The 12,654-nt window shown below is 36.1% G+C and overlaps 1 protein-coding gene across 2 annotated transcripts in view; it reads right to left on the bottom strand.

Annotated features, from left to right (window-relative positions):
* DNAJC10 (DnaJ heat shock protein family (Hsp40) member C10) overlaps positions 1 to 12,654 on the bottom strand; it is a 53,701-nt gene that overhangs the window by 33,831 nt on the left and 7,216 nt on the right. For both annotated transcript variants that reach the window (XM_012785789.3, XM_076005733.1), the window contains 3 exons: positions 2,360 to 2,442; positions 1,970 to 2,101; positions 714 to 807 (listed from right to left, as the gene is read on the bottom strand). In XM_012785789.3, the coding sequence (XP_012641243.1) occupies positions 714 to 807; positions 1,970 to 2,101; positions 2,360 to 2,442 (309 nt within the window). The remainder of the gene's footprint in view (positions 1 to 713; positions 808 to 1,969; positions 2,102 to 2,359; positions 2,443 to 12,654) is intronic.

Genomic DNA, 12,654 nt, shown 5'->3' with positions numbered 1-12,654 from the left:
TCAGATTCATTAAGTACTGCCAGTTCCCCAAATACACAGTGATCTCTTAAGGTTCCCAATTTGTTTTCATGAGAGTTAGGGTATGAGCTCTTTCAAGAAATATTTTCTCAACTTGGTTGTTTTGTATATTTTATGCTTTCCTAAGTTTACCTCTATTATAATAGTTACTGCATTGCATTTTAATTATTTACTAATGTCTTCCTCACATTGTACCACTGTAGTCCTAGTCTTTAACAGTTTCTGACATATAAATAGTATTCAATGAATGAAACAAATATCCTTTTACCACAAATACTACCGTTTCACACAGTTCAGAGTAAATAAAATCACTTATAATTAAAAGCCTAAGAATATAAGAGTTTTTAAACTTTAAAATTAAGCTGAATAAGCATGAATTTACTGCTTAATATAGTATACTAAGGAAAGCAGTAAAATGTTTGTATTACTAAATAGTTGCACTATGAAAGATGTCTTTTTACCTAGCCCCATCTCATACACATTTCCCATATCTTAATTATTTTAGTTTCTGTACAAATATAACTAGTTTGTTAAATACTTTTCAGCAGAAATCAGAGTAAATGAGACAATTCTGTTCTAAGCATGGAAAAGATATTTTAAAATTTCAATATTATGACCAAAATGTTAATATTGCCATTAAAAAACTTATAATACCAATTTCAAAGTATCCTTGAAAATTAAGAAAACCAAATTACCTGTCCATAGTTCTGTCACTGTACTTTTAACGTGCTGCATTGCAAAACTCACTAAACTCTCCTTTGATCTGTCTCCATGATATTTCACTGTAGCCTATAGATTTTTATAAAAAGAGAAATATCTTTTACTTTTTCTTTTTAAATCTCACCAAAAATAATATCAAATACTTCTGATTTTACACTATTTTGAATAATGCAATAAAGTTCTGTTTCTTAAAAGTAGTGTATTTCTATAAACATTCGAGTGCAGGTGTCTTTTTTGTAGAGTGTCATTGGATCATTTGGGTAAATGCCCAGCAATGGGATTGCTGGATCAAATGGTAGATTCACTTGTATCGCTTTTTATAGCAGCACAATTCATAATTGCAAGGCTGTGGAAACAGTCCAAGTGCCCATCAATCCAAGAATGGATTAATAAAATGTGGTATATGTATACCATGGAGTACTATTCAGCTCTAAGAAACAATGGTGATATAGCATATCTTATATTTTCCTGGTTAGAGCTGGAACCCATACTACTAAGTGAAGTATCCCAAGAATGGAAAAACAAGCACCAGATATATTCTCCAGCAAACTGGTATTAACTGAGTAGCACCTAAGTGGACACATAGGTACTACAGTAATAGGGTATTGGGCAGGTGGGAGGGGGGAAGGTATATACATACATAATGAGTGAGATGTGCACCATCTAGGGGATGGTCATGATGGAGACTCAGACTTTTGGGGGGCGGGGGGGAAATGGGCATTTCTTGAACCCTTAAAATCTGTACCCCCATAATATGCCGAAATAAAAAAAAAAAAAAGTAGTGTATTTCTAAATGATACCTTAATAATCTCGATAGTACAGAGTCTATAGAAGACATTTTAATAATATGATTTATAATAGTTTTAGTTTCAGTTTCATCACTGGAAATGGAGGGGAAAATATCAGAGTTTTATATTCAATGAAACAATACCTGTAAAATACTTTGTAAACTACAAAGTACAATATGAATACTGAATAAATTATGTTCCTTAAGACAGAAACTGAAACTGGCTAACATTTAATTTTGAAATACAGCAAAGTCAAAGAAATGGTACCTAAAAATATTCATAAAATAATCCCAAATGTTCATTATTACTTGAGCTTAGTTAGATGGCACCTAAAATATGACTTCAAAGCAAAACATTCTACAAATTCACCTACTGTGCTTTCTCTAGCATTTCACTTTTTATAAAGTTTCACAATTTAAAAAAGTACTGACTTTACCCCTTACCATTCCAGACCTAAAAATGAAGAGGCTGGGATAGCTGTTGACTCCTTTCATTCGGCAAAGCATTCTATCATCACCACAGTTGACAGCTCCAATTCGAAGTAATCCATCCACTTCTTTAGCAAAGTCTCTCCACTATGACAGGACAAGAACACATAAGTTTTTCTCCGATAAGCTTGTTTTTCTTGCCTCGACCACATTTTAAGCTATACATTTTTAAAGGAGAAATTTTTTATGAAACAAAATCATAGATATTTTAAAGTATTTGATAATTATTTCCAATAGCTCTAATTACTATTAATAGAAAAAATTCCAACATACAAAGAAAGAAAAATGCAAAAATAGCATATCAATCAGAAATAAAACGCTAATCAGGCTGTGAAAAATACGTACTGTGGGTGCTAAATCATGGCAGTGTGAACAGCCTGGAGAGTAAAAGTTTACAAACCACAGTTCTCCAGAATTAATAGCAGCATCTAAAAGTACATAAAATGGAAACAATTTAGAATTATTTACTAAAAGTTCAAGCATATTTTAGTTTAAAAAGTTTTTTGTTGAGAACAGAATGGAAAAACACACCACAGGGAGTCCATCTTTCATACTGTCTTTATCATTCTATACATTTTTTTCCTATAAAAAGAAAACATATTTCAAATGTGAAACAATAATTTTTTAACTCTCCTAAGCCCATACTTGAGTAAGAAGCCGTCTTAAACTGCAAGATAAATATAGCCATGAAGATAGAAAAAGAGATGGCACAAGAAAACAACAGCCAAACCTCAGGTAAGAGTTTGTATGAATGACAGAAATAAAGAACAGTGAGAGCGACTGAGATTTAAGTTCTATTTTCTGCAGCACAGGTTAAATAATATGATCAATCAATTCTGACAGCTACTTCAAATTCTGAAAGAATCAAATAAGAGACCTACATGATACTCGGATTCAATTTAATCTTAGCCCTAAATATGATCTTAATTTGGAAAATCATGTTGCTTGAAAAGTATAAGATCAAGGTTTTTAAAAGTTCAAATTTCTAATTCATATTTGCTAAAATAATGTTGTCATTAAATACGAAATGTCCAATTTGAAATCAAATGTGTAGTTTATTATATCTCAGACAAGAAGCAGTACGAGTCAAAGTATGCACCTAAACTATCGACACAGTTTTGCCACCTTAACAGCTTGTTTGTGCCAGCAGCAAAGAAGCCTGGAGAGTGAGTGGCAATGAAATCATGAAAGGCATTTTCCACAGCTTGTTGAGAATTGAATTTTTTTCCTTGCAAGAAGTGGTCTGAAGCCTGAAAGAAGTGGTAGTTGGTGCAAGGTCTGTTGAATACAGTGGATAACAGAGTTTCCAAGTTCAGCTTCTGTTATTTGAACAGCATTGTTAGTGCAACATGTGGTCCAGTGTTGTTTGCAAGAGGATTGGCCAGTCTCTACTGACCAATCTCGGCTGCTTATTTGCAAGTATACTCTTCATTTTGTCCAACTGGTTGCAATAGACATCCCCTGTAATCAACTGATGGGATGTCATGAAGCTGTAGTGGATAACACCAGTGCTGGAACACCAAACAGACACCATTAGCTTTTTTATTTTTTTTGATGAATACTCAGTTTTGGACTGTGTTTTGGCAATTCGTCTTTATCCAACCATTGTGCTGAACACCTACAATTATCAAAAAGAATCCATTTTTCATCACATGTAACAATATGGTGTAGAAATAGTTTACCTTTATGTCATGACAGCAAAGAAAGGCAAGCTTGGAGATGATTTCTCTTGTGACGCTCATTTAATTCATTCAGAACCCATCTATCCACCTTCTTTATCTTGCCAATTTGTTTCAAATGGTCTAACATTGTTGGAATAGTAACGTCAAATCTTCCTACTAATTCATGTGTTCATTAAGATGGATTCGCTTCCACTACAGCTTTCAGGTCATCATTATCCACCTTGGTCTCAGGTCACCCACATGGCTCATTTTTAAGATTAAAATCATGAGAACAAACCACTGAAGAAAGTACGTTCATCTGCCACATACTTCCCAAACACTTTGTTGATACTTGGAGCTGTCTGCGCTGCATTAGTTCCATGATGGAACTCATATTAGAAAATAACACAAATTTTTGACTCATCCACCCTTTCATAAAAATTGCTCTAAAAAAATCTGAAAGATAATAAGCCAAAACATGTGTCTGAAAAACTGAGGACATATCTTCTCAACAAAATTAAACAAGAAGCATCAAAGTGAAATGTCAGAGATATCAACTGTCAAACTTAGTACTTATGGAAACTGGACACTTCCTACTTAATAATCTATCTAATATATTTGAATACCACATGATGGCTACAAAACAGTACATTATATATTATAATCTTAAAATGACCTGGTAGAAGTAAACAAATTTTACTCATTAAAAAAATTTTAAATTGCAAGCATGTGTTCTGACATTCAAAATAAAAAGGTGAAAGCAATTTGCTTTTGGTTAAAGCAGGTGTCCTCAAACTACGGCCTGCGGGCCACATGTGGGTGTTTTTGCCTGTTTGTTTTTTTACTTCAAAATAAGATATGTGCAGTGTGCATAGGAATTTGTTCATAGTTTTTTTAAAACTATAGTCCGGCCCTCCAACAGTCTGAGGGACAGTGAACTGGCCCCCTATTTAAAAAGTTTGAGGACCCCTGGGTTAAAGAGTTTCCATATAATTCCATATCAAAATCAGTCAACAGTAATTTTTAAATAAAAATTTCAGGAATTATAGTAAGATATCAAATCATACATGCTATTCTAAATATGTGCAATTAATTCAGGTTAATTAGAAACATGTGCAGGACTCAATGTTTACTTACAATTATAAGACAGATCTGTGGGAAAACAGTTGATCTGTACATTACAAGCAAAGTGTATCATTTAGGACTTTATCAGCTGTTCTTTGGCAATGTTTAGAAACTGGCAAACAGACCGTCAAAATAATTGCCATGTTGGTTTAGATTAGTGGTACCCAACCATTCTGGCACAAGGGACCGATTTCAGGGAACAGTTTCATGGAAGACAATTTTTCAATGGACCTGAGGCGGGGATGGGGAGGATGGTTTTGGGATGATTCAAGCGCATTACATTTATTGTACACTTTATTTCTATTACTATTACATTATAACAGATAATGAAATAATCATACAACTCACCACAGTGCCAATTCAGGGGAGCCCTGAGCTTGTTTTCTTGCAACTAGATGGTCCCATTTGAAGGTGATGGGAAACAGTGTCACCTGAAGCATGTTGCTTACATCCAGTCTAGTCCGTGATCTCATTTTGATTGCTGTCATTGCAGAAAACCCTGCTTCACAAAGACAGGATGTTGGAAACAAAAGCAGGCCTTTCAGTGCTTTTGTGGTAATCTCAGGATATTCTGCCTTGACTTTAATCCAGAACATATGGAGATTTGAAGTCATCTCAAACATACTTTTAAGGTCACCATCATTTGTGACCTCAAGCAGCTGATCCTCTTCCAGCATGCACAAAGTCAATTCATCTGGCTTATTCACAAATGGGGCATAAATCCATTCCTTCCTAGTTCGGGGGTCTTTTGTGGTTGGGAAGCAATGCTCAAACTCTTGAAAGCTAAGCGATTATGCACCAGCTAGGAGAAAGGCGGCCTTGGCTCAGTCTCTTTCAAAAATCTCTGCTGATGTTTGAAAAATGTCAAAAATCCCAATGTTCATTCATTGCACCCATAATTCCAGTTTGGCTTTGAATGCAGCCACTTAATCTGCTGACTTGAACATACTTGCTGTGCTCCCCTGAAGTGACAGACTGAGTTTGTTGAGCAGGTTGAATATATCACACAAGTAAGCAAATTTTGCAACCCATTCGGTGTCACTGAAATTTGTTGCCAGTGGTGACTGTTTTTCAAAATTACTGGAGTGGAGCTCATAACTCAAAAATTCTGACCAGTGATCTACCTTTAGAAAGCCATCTCACTTCTATGTATAAGATGTGTATGCTCTCTGTCCACCTCCTCACAGAGCTGTACAAACATATGCGAGTTCAGGGCACGTACTTTGATGTGGTCAATAATGTCAATTACATCCTGCAAAATGTTGTTTAGTTCAGGTGACATTTTTTGGCTAGCCAGCACTTCTCTACTAATGACAGTGTGTAGACTCACATTCAGAAGCAACCTCCTTGACCCACGTGGTGAAACCAGAAAACTGGCTAGTCATGCCAGCCACTCTGTCATGTATATACTGACATAAAATGACCAATTTAGCTTTCCTGATATGTGATCATTCAAAGACTTGAATAGGTCTACAGCTGTGGTGTTGGTCGGCAACAAAAGTGCACATAACATACTCTCATGCACATCCTGCTGAAAAACATACTGCATAAAAACAAGCATTGTTGCCTTACTGTCAACATCAGTAAACTCATCAATCTAGATTGCATACCACAGTGACTCATTAATCCTAACAATTGTGCCTCAATATCTTCTGCTATTTCATCAATTCATCTAGTTATGGTGCTAGCCAAAAGAGGAACACACGTGCCACCTTTTGAACTGCAGCCTCTCCTAAAAGTTTACAGCAACTGTCCTTAGCAGTAGCCAGGATCAACTCTTCACCAATAACAGCAAAGGGCTACTTAGCTTTAGCAATGCAGTTTGCCACTATGAATGAAGCTCTCAGTACAGACACATCTGATGAAGTGGTGGTCTTTAATAATTGCTTCTGTTCTTCCTGTTCATGGTTTTTTCTTTTGAAAAACTCAAAAGGCCTGTTGTCTTTTAATGCAAGGTGCTTGGTTTCCATGTGGTGAAGCAGTTTTGAAGGTTTCATGGCTTCGTTGGACAGCTGATCATCACATATTATAACAAAGTGGGCTTGGAGAATATAAATCACCTGTTGCAATGAACCTGCAATTTAAGTAGGACTCTTGGTATTTTCTTTTAAATGCAGCTTTCATTTTGTTGGCAGTCTTAGAGTTTTCTGCTGTCTCATCATTGGGTCTTCCACCCTTTTCAAAGAAGCTCTCTAGTGACGTTTGTTTTTTATTCATTTTTGCTAGGATTACCTTATGGACTTACTAAAACTCTGACTGAGACTAGTGCACAGTGTGGGAAAGAGGAGCAGACGGAAGTGGTAAATAAAATAATTAGCAGGCCACATGCAGACCAAAGTGTCAAATTCTGACTTAGAGTCTGCCACCAGATACAGTTGTACAATTGAAGTGCATCAACTTACTTGCCACTATAAATCCTGCCACCAGATGCAGCTTATCATTTGCCACTCACTGATAGGGTTTTGATATGAGTCTACAAGCAACTGATTTATTATGGTCTCTGTGCAAACCTCTCTGCTAATGATTATCTGTATCTGCAGTTGCTTCCCAATGCTAGCATACCACTTCAGCTCCACCTCAGATCATCAGGCCATTAAAATCTCATAAGGAGAGCACAACCTAGACCCCTTGCATGTGCAGTTTACAGCAGAGTTTGAGCTTCTATGAGAATCTAATGTCACTGCTGATTTGACAAGAGGTGGAGCTCAGGCAGTAAACAAATGATGGGGAGCACCTGTAAACACAGATTAAGCTTTGCTAACTTGCCCGCCATTCATGTCATGCTGTGTGACCCCAATCCTACTGGTCTGCAGCCTGGGGGTTGGGTACTACAGGTTTAGATCAACAACTGGTACAAACTGAGGTAAAGATCTTAACAATTAATAGATATTTTAATAGAAAAAGAGAATATCTTATCTCCTATCAATAAGTCACGAGGTGGTTATTTACATATAAAAAGAGAATGCAATAATTAGACAAGGTGTTACTGTTCAAATGTCTTAAACAAAAATATGATGTAAAACCAATCTGAATGGCTGGCATCTGACACAAAACCCTGTTTACTATGAAAACATCTCCTATCTTGGTACAGGTATACCTCGGAGGTATTGTGGGTTCAGCTCCAGACCACAGTTATAAAGCAAGTATCACAATAAAGTCGCAGAAATTTTTCGGTTTCTCAATGCATATAAATTTATGTTTACACTACATTGTAGTCTATTAATTGTGCCATAACATTATAACTAAAAAGACAATGTACATACCTTAAAATACTTTATTGCTAAAAAATGCTAATGATCATTTGAGCCTTTCAGCAAGTTATAATCTTTTTGCTGGTGGAAAGTCTTGCCTGTATGTTGATGGATCAGGGTGGTGGTTGCTGACAGTTGGGGTGGGGATGTGGCAATTTCTTAAAATAAGACAATGAAGTTGAACATACTGATTGACTTTTCCTTTAATGGAACATTTCTCTATACAGCATATGATGCTGTTTGATAGCATCTGACCCATAGAACTTATTTAAAAACTGAAGCCAACCCTCTCAAACTCTGCTGATGCTTTATCAACTAAGTTTATGTACTATTCTAAATCCTTTCTTGTCATTTCAACAATGTTCACAGTATCTTCAACAGGAGTAGATGCCATCTCAGGAAACCACTATCTTTGGTCATCTATAAGAAGCAACTCCCTCATCTGTTAGTTTTACCACGAGATAGCAGCAATTGAATCACACCTTCCAGCTCCATTTCTAATTCTAGTTCTCTTGCTGTTTCTATCACAACAACAGTTACTTCTTCCACTGAAGTCTTGAACCCCTCAAAGTCATCCATGAGGGTTGGAATCAGTATCTTCCTGTTGATGTTGATATTTTGACTTTGATGAATCACAAATGCCCTTAATGGCACCTACAAGGGTGAATCCTTTCCAAAAGGTTTTCAATTTAATTTGCCCAGATTTATCCAAGGAATCACTATCTATGGCAGCTACAGCCTTATAAAATGTATTTTTTTTAAAAGATTTGAAAGTCAAAATTACTCCTTCATTCATGGGCTACAGAATGGATATTGTCAGCAGGTATGAAAACAACATTAATCTCCTTCTACACCTCTATTAGAGCTCTTGGGTGACAAGGTACATAGTCAATGAGCAATAACATTTTGAAAACAATCTTTTTTTCTGAGTAAGAGGTCTCAGCAGTGGGCTTACGCTATTTAGTAAACCTTGTTGTAAACAGATGTGCAGTCATCCAGGCTTAGTTGTTCCATTTATAGAGCACAGGCAGAGTAAATAATTTTTAAGGGCTCTAGGATTTTCAGAATGGTAAATGAGCACTGGCCTCAACTTAAAGTCATCAGCTGCACTGGCTTCTAACAAGAGAGTCAGCTTACCTTTTGAAGCTTTGAAGCTAGACTTTGACTTCTCTTTTCTAGGTATGAAAGTCCTAAATAACATCTTCTTCCAATAGAAGGCTATTTCATCTACACTGAAAATTTGTTTTTTAGTGTAGACATCTTTATCAATGATCTTAGTTAGATCTTCTGGATAACTTGCTGCAGCTTCTAAAATAGCACTTGCTGCTTCACTATGCACTTTTATGTTATGAAGATGGGTTATTTCCTTCACCCTCATGAAACAACCTCTGCTAGCCTCCAACTTTTCTTTTTTTTTCTTTTTTTTTTTTTTGAGACAGAGTCTCACTTTGTTGTCCAGGCTAGAGTGAGTGCCGTGGCGTCAGCCTAGCTCACAGCAACCTCAAACTCCTGGGCTTGAGTGATCCTTCTGCCTCAGCCTCCCGAGTAGCTGGGACTACAGGCATGCGCCACCATGCCCGGCTAATTTTTCATATATATATATCAGTTGGCCAATTAATTTCTTTCTATTTATAGTAGAGACGGGGTCTCGCTCTTGCTCAGGCTGGTTTTGAACTCCTGACCTTGAGCAATCCGCCCGCCTCGGCCTCCCAAGAGCTAGGATTACAGGCGTGAGCCACAGCGCCCGGCCTAGCCTCCAACTTTTCTTCTGCACCTTTCTCAGTCTTCATAAACTTGAACAGAGTTAGGGCCTTTCTCTAGTTTAGACTTTGGCTTAAGGGAATATTGTGGCTGCCTTGATCTTCTACCCAGATCACTCAAACCTTCTCCATATCAGCAATACGGCTGTTTTGCCTTCTTATCATTAGTATGTTCATTGAAGCTGCACTTTTAATTTCCTTCAAGAATTTTTCCTTTGCATTCATGAACTGGTTATTTGGCATAAGAGGCCTAACTTTCAGGCTATGTTGGCTTTCTACATGCCTTCCTTCCTAAACTTATTTCTAGCTTTCAATTTAAAACGAGACATGCAACTGTTTCTTTCACTTGAACACTCAGAGGCTATATAGGGCTTCTAGTTGACCCAATTTTAATATTGTTGTGTCTCAGGGAACAGGTAGGCCCAAGGAAGGGGAGAGAAACAGGGAAAGGCCAGGTGGTAGAGCAGTCAGAACACACACACCATTTATCAATTAAGTTTGCCATCTTAATAGGCAAAGTTCATGGTGCCCCCCAAACAATTACCATAGTAATCAAAGATCACTGATCATAGATGACCGTGACAGATATAATAATGAAAAAGTCTGAAATATAATAATGAAAAAGCCCAAAATTACCAAAATGTGACAGAGACCTGAAGTGAGCATATGCTGTTGGAAAAACAGCACTGGGAAACTTGCTTGATGAAAAGTTGTCACGACCTTCAATTTTAAAAAAAAACAACAGTATCTGTGAAGTGCAGTATAGCTAAGTGCAATAAAATGATGTATGCCTGTATTGTGTTAGTGCACTTCTAACATATTTGCTCTATTCCCATTGATTGCTGAATAAGTTTTAAAATATTTTTAATATTGTATTATCACAGTTCAATAGGATGGTGTGCATAACTCAGTGTCTACCCAAAACAGAATGAGTGTATTTTAAAATGCAATTTTCAGCTCTGAAACTACACAACTAAAGCTCATGTTTGTTAATGTATGTACAACCACAGCTAACAGCTTCTATTAGCACAGGAAAATATAAGAAAACGCAAATGTGTTTTGAGTTCTTTTTTCTCAAGCTGTTTTCAAAAGAATTCCTGTATTATGTAGAGTCTATTCAGAATGACTTGTATACATTTGGGATGTTCACTACTTTTGCAAATAATATCTAGAACTTGTTTATAATAACTAATCTACTACTGTATTGTGACATATAAAAGGATAATATGTACCATGTTTAACAGAAAGGATGAGAATATTTTTAAAGCTCTGAAAATGGAATTTACAAATCACATTTTCTCTTTTGTACTGAAGTCCACTGTTTTGGAATTTCACTCCTGGTAAAAGTGAACTATATAATTTAGACTAACTCTCCAGTACAAACCACTAGAAAACTGGGCAAAATATAAAAGATCTCTGTTGAAAGCATCAAAGAGTTAATGCAGTGAAGCATTAGGAGGCCAAAGAGGGAGGAGGTAGAAATTTAAGAGCCAATGTTTGCCACTTCTAGAAGAGGTAGCTGAAAAGCAAGAAATTGAGCAGAGCTTTCAATAGATTCATGAAGCTAGAGGGACAAAAAAGGAGTTCAGGGCACATCTAAAAAAAGGGTTCTATAAATAAAGATGAAATGGAAAGTGATCTGTCCTTTCAATTTCCAAAGCTCAGTTTTGGAATCATTTTAATCTTTGTTTGGATAACATCTGAGATTGTTAGTGACTCTAGCCAGAAGAAAACATAACTCTTTGCTCAAAGAAGAGAACACATACAACTTTAAATAACTCTATAATTATTTATATAATTATTTCTACAAAGGACAAGACTAAGTAACTCAAACCGATATAAACAACTGGTAGTAGAAAGAGACCCACAACCAAGCAGGCTAATAGAATATTTACGTAACTACAAATTGATACTACTATACTGTTTGCCATTTTCCTTCTACTTCTTCAACTAAACTTCAGAATCGGCTTGTCTTAGCCTAGTAATATGAAGAGTAATGTTAGAGATGAGAGGCAATGGTGGCAAATAGGTATTAAACCTATCAATATTAATTAATTATCCCTGAATTATCGCTAAAGTTTTGTGGAAATAATTTATTTTAAACTATGATTTTGGGTTCTATATGAACCATTAGCAGTTCTTAACTTTTTCTGCACAGTGACATCTGAAAAAGTTTGCACCTATATACAATATAACTATCAGTAATGTCTTATTCTAGGTGGACTTATGGGTTAGTCAGTATGCAGGTTTTGTTTGGTTCCTCCAGTTCCATTTATAATTCCAATGATTTCTGCCCCACGGGTACATGAAATATTCACTGATATATTAGGAGATGGGAGACAATAACAACTATACAGGAAAAGCTATAGGTTCATATAACTCATGTGATAAAGTTATGATTCTACCAGCTTGTGACATGGGCATTAGTTCTATCTACCAACAGTCTAAATGAATCAAATTTTCTTCTGTTTCCTTAAGCAGGGAAGATATATTTTCTATTCACTTAGAACTTGCTCAAGTGTTCACATAAAGAAGAATGTGGGGAAGTGTACCACAATAAAAACATTAATATTTCTGCAGCAAAACATGTAAGTATGTATACCAAATGAAAGAAGTAAAAATAATACATTGCCCCATATTTGTTCAGATTTGGATCCAAGTGAGCTTGCTACAAACTTGCAAAAAAACTTCTAGTTTCAGAATTTTTTGATTTCAGAAAGAGACCCACAAAGTAACAGAAAGAGACCCACAACCAAGCAGGCTAATGGAATATTTACATATTGAACAGCTATTTTACATGCCTGAGCTCACCAACATGATGTGGAAAGTAAGAATAAAATGCA

Source organism: Microcebus murinus, chromosome 8 (assembly GCF_040939455.1).
Source record: "Microcebus murinus isolate Inina chromosome 8, M.murinus_Inina_mat1.0, whole genome shotgun sequence".
Taxonomy (NCBI): Eukaryota; Metazoa; Chordata; class Mammalia; order Primates; family Cheirogaleidae; genus Microcebus; species Microcebus murinus.
The sequence above is the reverse complement of the archived record's forward strand: the minus strand, read 5'-3'. Positions and strand labels throughout refer to the sequence as shown.